The sequence below is a fragment of the Neomonachus schauinslandi genome, chromosome 15 (assembly GCF_002201575.2).
Source record: "Neomonachus schauinslandi chromosome 15, ASM220157v2, whole genome shotgun sequence".
NCBI classification, from domain to species: Eukaryota; Metazoa; Chordata; class Mammalia; order Carnivora; family Phocidae; genus Neomonachus; species Neomonachus schauinslandi.
In genome coordinates, this window is record NC_058417.1 from 52159200 (window position 1) to 52175153 (window position 15954).

A 15954-nucleotide genomic window follows, 5' to 3' on the forward strand; every position below is an offset into this window, starting at 1 on the left:
ATTTCATATCGAAGGTGTATTATTCAACAAATTAGGTATTAGGACTTCTGGCAGACATCTGGAAATACCCGCATCATAATCCCTACCTCACTTCTTACACCTAAATGGATTCTGGATGGGTCAAATACTTAAATGGAAAACCCAGGCGTAGGGGGGAAAACCACAGAAAAGACAGATGATATTTGTAATCATCCTGGAATGAGGAAAACTTTACTAAGTATGCCTCAAGAAAAACGAGTAGGTTCAAATAAGTACAAATTAAATGAACATCTACGTAGTCAAAAGCACCATAAACAAAGTCATAAGGGACGAACTGAGAAAGTAACTGAAAGGATGACAGATCATTTCCTCAATATATAAGCAGCTCCCGAGTGAGATGAACAGTGCACAGAACGGTAAGAGAAAGATACAGTTCACAGAAAAGGAAACGTGAATGGCTTTGAAGACTATGGCAAGATGGTCAAGCTGACTTATGAGAAGAAAAATGCCCAGACTCCATGAAATACCCTTTTCACCTACCCCTACTAACAAAATGTAGGCTAAAACCTCATAATGATGAGGGTGTGGGGAAAGTCATTCTCAAATACTGCTGGTCAAAGTGTAAATCAGTACAAGCTCTACAGAGGGCAACTTGAAAATTCCTACAAAAATGGAAAATTTACAAAACATCATGTAATCCTATTCTTAGGAGTTTATACCACTGACCTGTTCACATGGACCTAAATGCACTCGGTACTCAGTAGATATTCTGTCTTCCGATGCGGCCCTAGCTGGTCATTAGTGGGTTAATTTTTAAAGTAGACAAAGGGAAGACTCTCCCTCCAAAAACAACTTTTTAACTTCAAGTAAATAAATGTGCATTAACTTGCTCAATCTATGATGTAACACACAGGCCATTTTGGTACATATAGGTTAACTGATCGAGTTCAACTTCATTGATCTTGCAAAAACCTTACCCGTAATACTTCATTTACCTCCTTCAGATTTGGTTTCTTTGAAGTAGTGAAAGGACTTAACACATGGGAAGAAACTGGAAAATAGCTATTCTCAGTATTTTGAATTTGTTGCCCAGTCTTTTGACAGCTGTCTCTTCTGTGCCTTATTTGATGGAAATTTGGTGATTCAACATTAGCAAATCTATTCAAAGCAGTCGACCAAACTGTCATCCAAACTTCTTTTCCTTTTCACCCTATTTCATCAGTTTTTGTAATATTTGGTTAAATCAAATGATTGCAACAACTATAACTGGCATAAATACTTGCGCTAACAGACAACGGATGCTGGGTGAGCTGACAACAGGCAGTCGAAGTGTTACAGGGAACAGTAATGCAGAGCATCTGTTACTCAAACAACCCATTAAGTCAAGGTCAACAAAGAGAGCCTGGATTTTATTCAGGAAGGCAGCCAGTCTCAAAGTGGGGTCCCTCGTAACACCCAGGAACTTGTTAGAAATGCAAATTCTCAGGCCCCATTCCAGACCTCCTGAACCAGACACTCTGGGGGTTGATCACATCAACATCCAGGTTGATTCACAGGCTAAAGTGTAAGGACCACCACAATGAGGCAAAGCCCTTTATGGGAGCCAAGAAAAGCACGGTCACATATCATCTGGTGGCCTCTCTTTTGTGCCACCAAGGGTTTTATGGGCCATCCACCATTCCCCCCCCCCCGGAAAGAAAATGCTAAACGAATAAGTAGGAGGGCCATTATTTATCTGAAACATAGCAATATCCCGAGCCTATTTCATTTACTTCTCAAGCTAATGATTGTGCCGACCAGTAACTCCAGCGAACTGTGTGCAGCAGCAATAACCCTCTTACAGAATTGATTTTCTCTGGTTAGGAACAAAGAAGTCTCTCCCTCTAACAATAGAGCCTGCATTGATTAGCTCATCAGGGTGCTGGGAGGCCCAGGCTGGGGCCGGGAACAAGCAGAGCAACTCCTCTGGGGCTGCAACCCTCCTAGGAGTGCACCCACTCAGCATGATTGATGCCCACCCCCTCACCAGGCACCAGGCCATGATCTGCTGGAGCTGAAGGGGCCTGCAAAGGACAGCCACACCAGGGCTGGGCAGAAAAAGCCAGAGGGGCCTGTGGAGGGAAGGACAAGTCACATCATAGCTCTCTGAAGTCTGCCTACATCTCTGCTGACAGGGCTGACTGCTCTACCCCACTCTGTCAAGTGGTATTTATCTGAGGTATCCATTTCCATCCAAACCCTTATTTCCACAGAGCTCCAATTTTCATTCCTACCTCCTGCAACACCAATGTCTGACATTTAATACTGCATTTGTTAAGCCTCCAACTATCTATGCCCTACCTTTCCTGTTACGGATTGAGCAGTGACCCCCAAAAGATGTCACAGTCCCAACCCTCAGTACCTGTGAATGTGGCCTGATTTGGAAATAGGGTCTTTGCAGATGATCAAGCTGAGATGCGACCATTAGGGTGGGCTCTAATCCAATAGGACCATGTCCTTGTTAAGAAAGGAAATGTGGGGCACCTGGGTGGCTCAGTTGGTTAAGCGACTGCCTTCGGCTCAGGTCGTGATCCTGGAGTCCCTGGATCGAGTCCCGCATCGGGTTCCCTGCTCGGCAGGGAGTCTGCTTCTCCCTCTGACCCTCCTGACCCTCCCCCCCCCCATGCTCTCTCTCTCTCTCTCAGTCTCTCTCTCTCTCAAATAAATAAATTTAAAAAAATAAATAAATAAATAAAAATAAAAATAAAAATAAAAATAAAAAAAAAGAGAGGAAATGTGGCTACAGGAGTAGAGACGCACACACAAGGGGAATGCCAGGGGAAGTATGGAGTTATGCCATCACCACCCAAAGAACTGCCGGAAAGCAGGAAAGAAGTCTGCAACAGATCCTTCCCTAGAGCCTCCAGAAGGAGGGTAGCCCCGCCAACACCTTGATCTCCACTTTTAGCCTCCAGAACTGGCAGGAAAAATTTCTGTTGTTTAAACCACTCACTTTGTGGTCCTCTGCCACAGCAGCCCTAGAAAACTAATACACTCTCCAGTGAAACCCTAGGTCCCCCCGAAGGCAGGATGGCCCCGGGACCCACCGCTAAAAGCTGGACAGTCCAGCGTCCGCACCACCTTTAGGGTGAGACGTTTAGGCAGTGATCCAAACTGTAGTTGGGAAGCTGGATGCACTTGGCCAGTTCCCAAATGCAGCTATGTGTCTGAAGCCTTCCGTGAAGCTTTTTGGAAATACGGGCATCTGAACCCCACCCCAGGCCTCCTAAATCAGAATATCAAAGGGTCAGGTATGAGATGCCACCTGCCAGGCATGGTTCACAGAACCTTCAAGGGCCCCTCCAACCGTGGGATTCCATTGCTGCTATACTGTTATATCCTCCAACCCACCCCACCCCCAGCCCCCAAGAGGGCCCCACGGACCAGCAACACCAGCCTTACGTCAGAGCTCATGAGACGTAAAGAATTCCAGGCCCACCTCAGACCTGCCAAATCAGAATCTGCATTTTAACCAGCCCTCCAGATGAACACTGTACGTGTTCAGGTGCGAAAAGCACTTGCAGATGCTCAATGAACGTTAAGACAAATGATCAAGAGGAAAGGAGAATTATATTAGAGGGATTTAAGAAGCAGCACTGCATAACTATCATCAGCACGGGCACTGAGGCTGGGCTTCTTCACATCACCCACCTGGGCCTCAACTCTTTGATCTGTAAAATGGGCATAATGCAGTACCTGCCTCACAGGACTAAGTACTGAATGAGTTCACACACAGGCAGGGTTGGAACACTGCTTAGTGCATACTAAGCACCCAATAAGTGCTATCTAGCCCCAGACAAAAACCAAGGGATGGCCTAGTTACTATCTCCAACTACAATGAGCCCAGCTTTTTTCTTTAAAAAGGGTGTCTACAAACCAGAAGAGATTCACGTGCAAAGTAGCAACCAGTTTCTGCTCTGTTTCTTTGCTAGTGGAGCAGAACTAAAACAAATGAAAAAGTCCCCAGACCTGGGTTTTGTTTTAAAAAGCCAAGTGTTCATTTTGCAAGTATAGCTATTTTTCATTTTATGAAATCAATGCCTTTTTTTAAGGCTAACTATAAACGGTCAATTTTTTTAAAAGAAGATTCTAACTTTGTCATTGATTTTCACTTTTAAAAATGGAAATGCCATATTTGAAAAACTTCCTGTCCCAGTAAGTTAAATTGAAAAGCCTAGATGGCAAAACAGTCAACAAAAAATTCAAATAACCCTATTAAAAAATGGGCAAAGGGCCTGAATACACATTTCTCCAAAGATGACATACAAATGGCCAACGAGCATAGGAAAAGATGCTCAACATCACTGATCATCAGAGAAATCAAAACCACTATGATATATCATCTCACACTAATTAGGATGGCTACTATCAAAAAAACAAAAAACAAAACAAAACGAAAACAGCAAACAGCAGGTGCTGGTGAGGATATGAAGAAATTAGAACCCTGTGCATTATTGGTGAGTAAAATGGGACAACCGCTGTGAAAAACAGTATGGCGATTCCTCAAAGAATTAAAAATAAAACTACCTTATGATCCAGCAATATCATTTCTGAGTTTCAGAAGAATGGAAAGAAGGGTCTCAGTGAGACATTTACACTCTCCTTTTCACAGCAGCACTACTCATGATAGCCAAGAGGGTGGAAGCAACCCAAGCATTCAGCAACAGATGAGTGGTTAAACTAAAGGTGGCAAATCCATACGGTGGAATATTACTAGGCCTGAAAAAGGAAGGTAATTCTGACACCAGCTACAACATCGATGAACCTTGAGGACGTTGCACCAAGTGAAATAAGCCAGACAGATACTATATGATTCTACATATATGAGGTATCTGAAGTAGTCGAATTCGCAGAAACAGAGTAGGAGGGTGGTTAACCGGGGGGGGGGGGGGGGGGGGGGGGGGGAGAGAGAAAATCGTGGGGGAGGGGGTCGCTGCTGAATGCGTACAGAGTTTCAGACCTGGAAGATGACAAAGTTCTGGAGATATGTTGCACAAGACAGTGAACATACTTAAGTGTACTGAACTGTATACTAAAAATAGTTAAGATGGGCAGTTTTATGTTCTGTGTTTTTTACCACAATAAGCAAAAAGAGGGCGCCTGGGTGGCTCAGTTGGTTAAGTGACTGCCTTCGGCTCAGGTCATGATCCTGGAGTCCCTGGATCGAGTCCCAAATCGGGCTCCCTGCTCGGCGGGGAGTCTGCTTCTCCCTCTGACCCTCCCCCCTCTCATGCTCACTCTCTCTCTCATTCTCTCTCTCTCAAATAAATAAATAAAATATTTAAAAAAAACAAAAAATAAGCAAAAAGAAAAACAAAACAAGGACAACAAAGAGAACAGCCGGCCGTCCTTGCTAAATGCTAGAGGTTGGAGGTTGGAGTTTAACAGCACAGCTGGATCTTGGCTCCACGTTACCCTGTTTCCCTTACTCTGGGATCTCCTTTCCTCTAATTGTTTAGTTCTTTTATTTGCAATGAAGTGACTTTACCGGGATGACAATGAACAAGGAGTGGTACAGGCTTTTCTTAAATTGCTTGGAGCAACTATCTTGCCTTATAACACAGTAATAGCAAGGGTATAAATATTGCATTTATGTCAGATCATTCTGCTTACGCCATTGCCAGATATGTCTTAAGGATATAGATTACCTTTAAACGATCCAGTCTGGTATCTTTGTTTTTGCCTTTTAAGAGAATTTTTAAAGGGCAGCTCCTGTTTTAAGAAATTACCATTGTACTTGGGAAGTATGTTAACTGGTAATGACAAGCTGCCATGCATCCTCACCTCCTGCACTTGATCGAGCCAGGCTTTGAGTAAAGATAGTTTTCCTTATTCTACTGTTTCAAGGTATAGACTTCCGCATTTATTAAAAGAAAAATAATAGGGTCCCACCTTGAAAATTAAACACAGGCCATTGCATGGAGTATCCATCAATGTTTGGGTCCTGGGATGCCGCTCTTCCAGCAATGGGCTTCACATATGGATATCATAAAAATTATTTGGGGACATTACTATCACCTAAGAGGAAATGAATGTTCTTATAAGAGGTGGTTCGGTAATTTCTTTTGTCTTCATCACTAGAGCAATTTTCTCTTTCGACGAGAAGTCATCCTAAATCACCCAGCATAAAAATGGATAATACCGCACATATTATCAGACTATTTGCAGATGATGCTGTAAATGGCTGATCCGTCTCATTACATGAAAGGCATAACATCACAAATATTCCATCTCAGAAGCAAGCAGAGGCTGAAAACTTAATTAAATAAAATAAGAATTGACGGCATGCACTACCTTTGTGTCCCGCTTGGTTTCAAAGTTAGAACACTGAGATTCGCACTAATGTACTACATTGATGACTACTATGGATAAATTATTAGAACCAGTTACAAACTCAAAAGACTGCCAAATATGGACAACCTGATTCTCAGTAGTTATCAAAATCAGAAATGTAAGGATAGTCACTAAAAAATGACCAGGAAGAAAATACAGGAGGGGCTCAAGTAAAATGGTGTGAACACATTCAAGGTAGGCATCTCCTTTTAATATTGGTATTTTGTAATAATCCTCCACCTCCCCTAACACGCACATGCACACACATGTGCACTCTCTCTCTCTCTCTCATTCCAAAATCTGACAGATTCTTTTGTAGGCTATATACAAAAACTTTAGCATACTTGAATTACATGACCATCCAAGGTCAGGGACCATTACTGCAAAATGTGAGAGAGATGTCTTGGTAATGATTACATGAAAACATGAAGCCCACTGATCCACTGTTTTCCCCTTCCCTTCAATGTCACTTATTTTTATTATTTACAATTTTATCTATAGTTTTTGGGGTTTTTTTTGTTTGTTTGTTTTTAAGTAGGCTCCAGGACCAGTGTGAGCCCAACGCAGGGCTTGAACTCACGACCCTGAGATCAAGGGCTGAGCTGAGATCAAGAGTCTGACGCTTAAGGGAATGAGTCACCCAGGCACCCCCTATAGTTTTTAACACTCCTTCTTAAAGAACTATTTCAGAGGTGCAGAAAAGCACAGAGAATAACAAGCTCAACATCCATGTACCTACCACCTTAATTTAATAAAGGCAAACCTTTTACTACAGTTGATTTAGATTTTTTAAATAAAATATTGCAAAAAGAAATGGAGCTCCCTCCCCCCATACACACACTTAGAGGTACTAAATTTCTGGAAAAGCTCACAAGGACCTTTCCTAGCCACGTTTTGACACTTTTAATAGACATGCTTAGAGATTCCTATAAACCCATAAAAATACATAATGTGATTTTACATAATTTCAAACTTAAGTTAAACAGTATTTTACTATATGTGGCATTCTGCAACTTACTTTTGGTTTCTGCTGAATAGTGGACATTTATCTGTGTTGATATATAGATCTGGTTCATGCATTTTAACTGCTGTTTAGCATACCATTTTGTGAATTTAGTGCAATTTCATTATCTGTGCTTCTGAGGACTGGCATTTTTTTTTTTTTCTTCCAGTTTTTCACCATTATGAGACATGCTGCCACAGACATTCCTATGCCTGGTTCCTTGTGTACCTTTTCAAGAACATTCAGAAAGCACATACCTAAAATGAATTACTTGGTCTTCAGTTTTACTAGATATTTCCAAATTACTCACCGGGATGGTTGTATCAATTTGCATTCCCACCAACAGCACATGCAAGTTCCCATCTGCCCAGATCTTGCTTTGTCAACACCTCGTATTGTCAAACTTTTTTCATTTTTTGTCAAATATAATGGGTGAGAATTTAAGTTGCATTTCCCTAATGACTAGGGATGTGGAACATCTTTTCGTGAACTAGTTGGTCCTTTAGGGTTTCCTTCTCCGAATTCCTAATCAAAGAGTTGGTTCATTTTGTACTGAGTATGGTTTGTCCTTTTCCCATTGATTTTTATATATTCTAGACACCAATACTTTGTCAGTTACATGCACTGCAAACATCTCACCGGCTTTGACTTGGATTTAACTTGTTGGTGTCTTTTGTCATAGAGAAGTTTCTTGTTTGTTTCCTTTAACGTTATCAAATTTTAAATGCTTCCTTTTATCATTAGTTGGCTACTCATTAGAATCACCCGGAGAGGTTTTAAACTACTGAGGCCTAAAACTGGGGGAAGGGGTGGGTGTTAAAACAACAGAAATGTATTCTCCTGTGGTTCTGGGAGCCAGAAGTCTAAAATCGAGGTGCAGGCAGGGCTGTGCTCCTATTAACATCTGTAAGGGCAGGAGTCTTCCTTGTCTCTTCGGTTCCTGATGGTTCTGGGCAATCTTTGGCATTCCCAGGCTTGTGGTAGCACAGCTCCAATCTCTGCCCCACCTGCACATGGCCATCTTCCATCCCCCTTTTGATCCTGTGTCTCTTCTCTTCTTATTCTAAGGACATCAGTCATATTGGATTCAGGACCCACTCCACTCTGGCATGACGTCTCCTAACTAATTATATTGGCAAAGACCCTATTTCCAAGTAAAGGCCCATTCTGAGGTTCCAGGAAAGACATGAATTTGAGGGGATTCCTATCCAGCCCCCGGACAACCAGCTCTCAACTTTGGACTCCGCCAAGTGACTTGTTGAGCCAGTGATATGTGGATGGAAGTATCAATGTGTCACTTCTGTGCCTGGGCCCTTGGGGGCTTTGTTTCTGCTCTTGCTTTAATGTCTCTGCCCTCACGAGGAGACGAACATGCTCTGGTCTAAGGCAGACAAGCCTCTGGAGCAGAGCCACCCCACCTATCTGCAATCTTGTCATGTTGCCAATTTGCTGACAGCTGGGAAATCAGTCCTTATTGACTGTGGCATGCCACTGAGATTGTGTGCTTGTTTGTTATGCAGCAATAGCTAACTAATACATACACTTTGTACCACAGCAACAATGAACGAGTCAGCCCACTGCAGTGTATCTTTAGATACACTGTTCCCTTTGTCTGAAATGTATACCCCACCTCTGATCAAGGCCATCTACCTGACAGAGCCCAACTCCACCTTTAAGTCTAAACATAAGCATCAACCCCAGGAAGCTTCCTATGATTCCCCCAAGCTAACTGAGTCACTATTTATCAGCGCCCCCATCTTCTACTCTTTTCCATCACAGCAATTACTGCTCTGTAATTGCTTTTTATGTAATTATAAGGCTTTTGATCCCTGGCACTAGTGAAATGCCTGGTTCCAAAATTTGGCACTGAATGAACCACAGGAAAAAAGACCTGGTGGGAATAGGGCAGTAGGGGGAAAAGGGAAGAAGAATCACAGCCTGGGAAGAAAGACTGCAACCCCCGGCAAAAACCTGCAAGTCCAGACACCATCGAAATGTGATCCTGACACATGGGGCTACTTTGGGGTATCCCCCACCCAATCCCCGGATAAAAGCTCATGCAATCCTACTGAACCACAGAACAGAGTGGGGAAGGGAAGCAAAAGTCCGAGGGTCCCTGCTGAAGCATCTCAGCGAAGATGCAAGGAAAGCCAGGCCACACATGAGCCTCGCCAACTCCGAGATGGAACAGAGCTGATGACATTTTCTGTGACAATAACCACAGTAAAGGCATTCAAGGAGAAGAGCAGCAGTTTTAAATAGCTGGTAGTTAGCATTTTTTTTTTTTTTTTTTTTGCCTCGTGAGGTGAGTGAGGCATATATGAGAAGTGGCTTGGGGTCTCACAGAGAAAGACGACAACACGACAAAGATGACAATGATGACGCAGAGAAGGGGACAGGTCTCAGGTCTGCGAACCCAAGTACAGCCCCATCTCCCTCTGGGAAGGTGGTGTCCAACCACTCAAGCCCTAGCAGCTCCGGATGCACCCTGACAAGAAAAGAGAATTCACACGTCCTTGTGACAACATGACTGTCTCTTTCTGGAGCTATCAGTTATCCAAATTATATTCTTCCCTTCCTGGCCAGCTCTCATTCCCTCATGCCACCCTCAAAAACGTGCTCTTCTCCCCACCCGGCCTTTGTCTGGAATGCAAGAACAGCTGATCTTCCCACTCTGCAGGCCTGCTGGGAGATTAATTAAAACCAGACTGGGCTCAAAGAGACCCTCTCCATCCAGGAATCTCATAGGGTTTAGCACTCTGCAGGGTAAGGTCCTCTGGGGGCTGCTCATCATTAATAAACCTGCTGAACACCTTGAAACCTCAACCATCAAAGGGTTCTCATTACCAAGGCTTTATCGCACCCTTTTATTTAGAGGGAGGTTTATATATGTGTAATAAGCACTCCCTAAGGAGCAATCTTCATCCATTTTTAGTATGTTGGTGAATGCAAACTCCTCTGAGAACCCACTGGAAGTCATGGACCCATTTCATGGGTCCTGGGATGAACACTGACCAGTACAGTGGATGGTTTTCTTTCGGTGGTGCTTTATCTGAACCCCTTCGTATCTAGGGAATTGCCCACTTTCTGACAGGTGATAGAGAATGAAGAGCTCTTCCCACAACAGGAGCTGAAAATCCAGACCCTCAGTTGCCCAACCAACTGAGCCACCCAGGTGCCCCCCAGCCAACCAATATTGACATCAGCCAGCGTTGGCCGCATATTAAAAGTACGGCACACACCGCTCACTCAGGTTTTTAGCAGAAGCATCTTCTTTGCCATTACAGAGCCAACAAAGAGAAGAAACTCAACAGGATTGGGGACACAGATAAATTAAGGAGGGAGCGGAGAAGGCAGTACCCCCCACCACTTGCGAATCGGCCCTGCCCCCCAGAGCCTGACTGGGCAGGACCACCAGCCACTCTCTCTCAGATGAGAGATCTCAGACGGAATCGCCGAGACCCACCACCTTCCCCTATCCCTGGCAGTCCCTGGGCAGCCTCCTCAAGATGTCACATCCCAAGAGAGGGGAGGGAGAAGGTGGGAGCACACATTTCCCGGGGAGACTGCCAAGATGAAAAGCAAACTGAAAAAAGCAAGTAGCAACAACACAGACAGTATGTTACCATGTGTTTTTCAGAAAACACAAAACAAAATTACATTTCCAGATGTACATAGATACATATGTAAAGGCCTGGTGCAATCCAGCTACTCGATGATGGGGAAATTATCGGGCAAACTACATACAGTAAGGTGGTGGGACGGGACACTGCATAGGTACTAGAATGAGTGTAGATAAAAGTCACTTCAAATGTAAAAATAACATACAAGAGGATGCACACACCGGTTCTGATGGTGTGAAAACCCACTGCACGTTGGGGCGCCTGGGTGGCTCAGTTGGTTAAGCCACTGCCTTCAGCTCAGGTCATGATCCTAGAATCCCGGGATCGAGTCCCGCATCGGGCTCCCTGCTCAGCGGGGAGTCTGCTTCTCCCTCTGACCCTCCCCCTCTCATGTGCACTCTCTCTCTCAAATAAATAAATAAAATCTTTAAAAGAAAAAAAAGAAAACCCATTGCACGTGCGCACACAAGAGAAAGGAGCTCGAAATGAGGCAGAGCTTGGATCACTATACAGTGGATTTAAAGCACGCTCGAGCAATACAAGCAAATGGGGAAAGTGTTTACATTTCAGTGTTTAAAAGACACAACATAGTTCATTTTCTTAAAGAAAAGAGAAAAAATCTAGAAGGATACCCACTAAATTGATAACAATGGTTGGTCTGGGGACAGGACAGGAAGATGGAAGTGTCTTAAGTCCCTTCAGGGTTGCTATAAAAAATTACTCTAGGGGGCGCCTGGCTGGCTCAGTCAGTGGAGGGTGCGACTCTTGATCTTGGGGTTGTGGGTTCGAGCCCCATGTGGGGTGTAGAGATTACTAAAAAAAATAAAATCTATTAAAATCAGGAGCGCCTGGGTGGCTCAGTCAGTTAAGCATCTGCCTTCGGCTCAGGTCATGATCCTGGGTGCTGGGATCGAGCCCCGCGTGGGGCTCCCTGCTCAGTGGTGAGTCTGCTTCTCCCTCTCCCTCTGCCCCTCCCGCTCCACTTGTGCTCTGTCTCTTGATTTCTCTCTCTCTTAAGTAAATAAATCTTTTGAAAAAAATATATAAATAAATTTTTTTTAATTAAAAAATTACTATAGACCGAGTGGCTTATGGACGACAGAAATGTATTTCTCACAGTTCTGGAGGCTGGAAGGCTAATATCAAAGGGCTGGCAGAATCGTGTTTGGTTTGTTGTTCACAGACAGCATCCATGTGTCACCGTGTGTCCTCACATGGCAGAAGGAACAGGGAGCTCTTGGGGACCTCTTTATAGGGCACTAATCTCATCATAAGGGCACCATACCCATGACCTGATCATCTCTGGAAGGCCCCACCTCCTAATACCATCACATTGAGGGTTAGGATTTCACCATATGAATTTGAGGGGGCATAAGGCTATAGCAGGAAGGGACCTTCACATAATTTTTCTTTCTTTGTTTTAGTTTTTATGATGAGATTTTTGTGTTGTATCGTTGTAATACTAATACGATTAAAAAGAAATACAGGAGGCCTTGGAAACACACACCCTACCGTCCTTCCCAACCCTATCTTTCTACCCACCAATAGGAAATAATACTGCTTTAAACTCAAGGTAGGGGCGCCTGGGTGGCTCAGTTGGTTAAGCGACTGCCTTCGGTTCAGGTCATGATCCTGGAGTCCTGGGATCGAGTCCCGCATCGGGCTCCCTGCTCAGCGGGGAGCCTGCTTCTCCCTCTGACCCTCCTCCCTCTCATGCTCTCTGTCTCTCATTCTCTCTCTCTCAAATAAATAAATAAAATCTTAAAAAAAAAAAAAATATTTTAAACTCAAGGTAAAGGCCACCCACCTACTGTCATCCTTAACTTCATACAGAAGCAGAACTGCACAGATCATAAAAATGTCAATGTCTCCAAACAGCTATTTACTATCCATTCCGTCTCTCCCTAGGGCCTCCAGAGGGAAAGCCTGGGCTCAGGCTGGCCCCAGTCACATTCCCCTTCAGCCCCCTCTTGGCAGCCCTCTTCCTGGGGTCCAGCAGCTGGCTACCTCCGTGCCTACCCCCTGCCTCTTTCCCTCTCCCATTAAGATACCATTTGGCAAAATCTCCATAAATCTCCGTAAGCTCATTTCCCATTAACGGTTACTGCCTGAGCCTTCTCTACTTTATTCGCAGATAAAGAAACGAAAACAAATACCCATTTCAGAGAGCAATTTGATGTATCTGAAGTTAACAAAGCTGCAACGGGTTCAACCTGACAGGCTGTTATGAGTAAAACCCTTTTCATGAGCAGTATTTTGCTTCGGCTCCAACAGGGGGACAGATAAATCTGAAAAGCTGAACGAACAGAAATAGAGTTGGGAGACCAGAGTTGGTGGTTAACCATCTCCTTCCCACAAACCCAAGAGTCTGGGTTCTCAAACCGGCTTCTAGCTGCCTGGGAAGGCTACCTTCCCCGTGGGCGCTCAGTCAGTGTCAGATAACCACATGGACGCAAGATCAAAACCCATTAACTCACACTCCATGAAGCACCTTTGATAGATCCACACTGCTGCCCTTTCTGGGTTTGGAAAGCACATTAAGAGTGAAACCTAGGGGAACCTCATGCTGTCTCAGAGCGATGGTGGCCTGAGTTTGTGACTCTCAACGGCAACATCTGTATTCAGTGACTGTAGCACTTATAAATAATTCTTATCTGTTTATAGACCTTCCAGAACAAATTCCCCTTCTCACATCAACAGCAAAAATTAATTTCTTTTCAAATGTCCTAGAACAGATGTTTACTGTCAGGCTGATCTTTCTGCCAATTAGCGAGGTTCTGGGCATTCATGGTTATTATGTCCGTACTCAAGCCCCTTCAAATTCTCTCCCTGGATACTCAGCCACCACTCCCAAGCCATTCCTAATTTTCTGTGCAGTCTGTCCACGACTTTCCCTTGGGATCTTCTCCATATTCAAAGCATATATTAGAACAAACACCAAGCAAAAGGTTAAAACAATGATGCTGCCCAGCACAAATTGGCCAATGACTATTTACACCGCCCAGAGAAAGTCCCCACATTCAGACAGCTGATCAAATATACCTGTCCCCATCCCCACCCCCAGTACTGGTGAGCAGTGACCCATCATGATTGCAAAGAGCCCTCCACGAGATACAGTCTTAGAAGCCCAGATGGGCCCAGGTAGGAAGGGCAGAATGAGACCCAATGGGGGCTATGCAGAGCCGCTGAGCCAGTCCCTGGTCTGCTGTTCCGAGAGTTAAGGCCATCGGCTGTAAGATCTTCCTGCCAGGGCAAGTAGAATACATCCCAACGGCAAGTTCACACATGACCAGGGTGGATTTAAGAGCAGAATATGGCAGCCCACACAGAGGACCTCTCGAAGTTCATATCATGCAGATATAATCAATGGCAAGGAAGCCAAGGGTTCAGGGGCCAGAAACTGACACTGACATTCAAGCTTGTGATGAAAAAAATGACGCATGGTCTTTCCGCCGAGACAATGTTGTGACTCTCCATCCAACCGTCACATCCAGCTGTCTGGTCCAGAGGCTGGTCCTTCTGTGACATGAGGAATCAGTTTCTCATTGGCCCCAAGGACAAGTTCCCAAGGACCCTTCCCTCTCTTTCGTCAGGAATTTACAGCAGCAAAGAAGGCAGGTAGGCGGGGAAGAGAATGTCAGACTACGTCCTGGGCTAGATGTCCAGAGACTCCAGTGAGCCTGACCTGATCCTAGCTCGTCACAGTCCAACAGAAGAAATGACTTCCAACCCCATTCTCCCCTACAGCGTCCTTCTTGTGCCTCTTCTCTTTCTGGGTGAACAGAGAATTCAAGCACCAGCTCAGATGTCACAGAGGACTTCTGCCTACCTCTAGGGCTGGTTGGGCAAGGTTCTGTGTTTCTGTACTGGGTTCTTACAGACACTGACCCTTCTCTACACCTAGCATATGCACACTACTGATTTTAGCCAATGGCATTCGGTTACGATCTCATGGCCAGATTTCAGGCTGTGGTTCGTATCATGCTTCCACGTGGACAAGTAAGCACCCGGTCATTCTCCAAACCTAACCCACCAGCCCCATTTCAGCAAAAAAGCCTAAAATCTCTGATTTGCCCCCAATTCTGGTGCCTTGTTAGATTTTTAAATTTTTACTTTGCAGCCCCTAAAGGGAGTTATCCTCAAGCTATAGGGAGGAAGACTGGAGCCAAGGGGCATACAACCAGGTAACGGCAGAAGTGAACTTGAACTCAGGGCTCTGCTGCCCAGTGTCCCCACCTCATCCTCCTGTTAATAAGCCCTTGCCGATGTGACGCTTTGTCAATGGTCTTATGCTATAGTTGGGTGTGTCATCATCTTCGTGATGACAGTATAGGCTCCTAAGGGTCAAGACCATGATCATAATCACTCACTTCTCCCAGTTTCTAGGTCCGCTCAGACACAGTGCCACACGGTACAACGTCAGCCAAGCTCTCTATTTATAATGAAATCTGACATTTAAAATCTGAACTTAGCAAAACGTAACTAAGGGGATGATTAGTCATATTACCAAGAGCTTATTTTCTTTTAGGACAAAAAAAAAGTCCCAATTCACGGTAAATTTCTAGGTAAAAGCCCTAAATGGCTTGAAATATCTATTTCTATATCACTGGCTACTCAACAGAGCCACGAGTGGGTATGTCAAGTCTGAAGAGTGGTACTCACCAGGTGAGGCATCAGGAGGTCAGCCAGGTAGACAAAAGCAGCTCCGAGGGTGAAGCCAATGGCCACGGGGAAGAAGGCAAAGGCACCAAAGCCCCCGGAGGACGTGGCCATCTCAACGGCCGGGGCCAGGAGAGACCAATAGGAAGCTGCTAACATGACCTGCAAAACCACAGTGAACAAGCCATTAAACCAACCACAACCCCAAAAGGCCTTCCAAGTGCCCACTTCAGTTGCTCTCTGTGGCCCAAACCGAACCCTACACAAGTGTTAGGCCTTTTGTCCTCAACATTCAGTACTCTCTCAAACCACAAAGCC

General features: G+C 44.6%; 1 protein-coding gene across 4 annotated transcripts in view; it reads right to left on the minus strand.

Moving 5' to 3' along the window:
- The window catches only part of SLC39A11 (solute carrier family 39 member 11), a 325403-nt gene that overhangs the window by 262777 nt on the left and 46672 nt on the right, over positions 1-15954 (minus strand). For 3 of the 4 annotated variants that reach the window (XM_021678529.1, XM_021678530.1, XM_021678528.1), the window contains exon 4: positions 15640-15798. The exons of the other annotated variant lie outside the window; for it this stretch is intronic. In XM_021678529.1, the coding sequence (XP_021534204.1) occupies positions 15640-15798 (159 nt within the window). The remainder of the gene's footprint in view (positions 1-15639; positions 15799-15954) is intronic. 4 annotated transcript variants of the gene reach the window in all.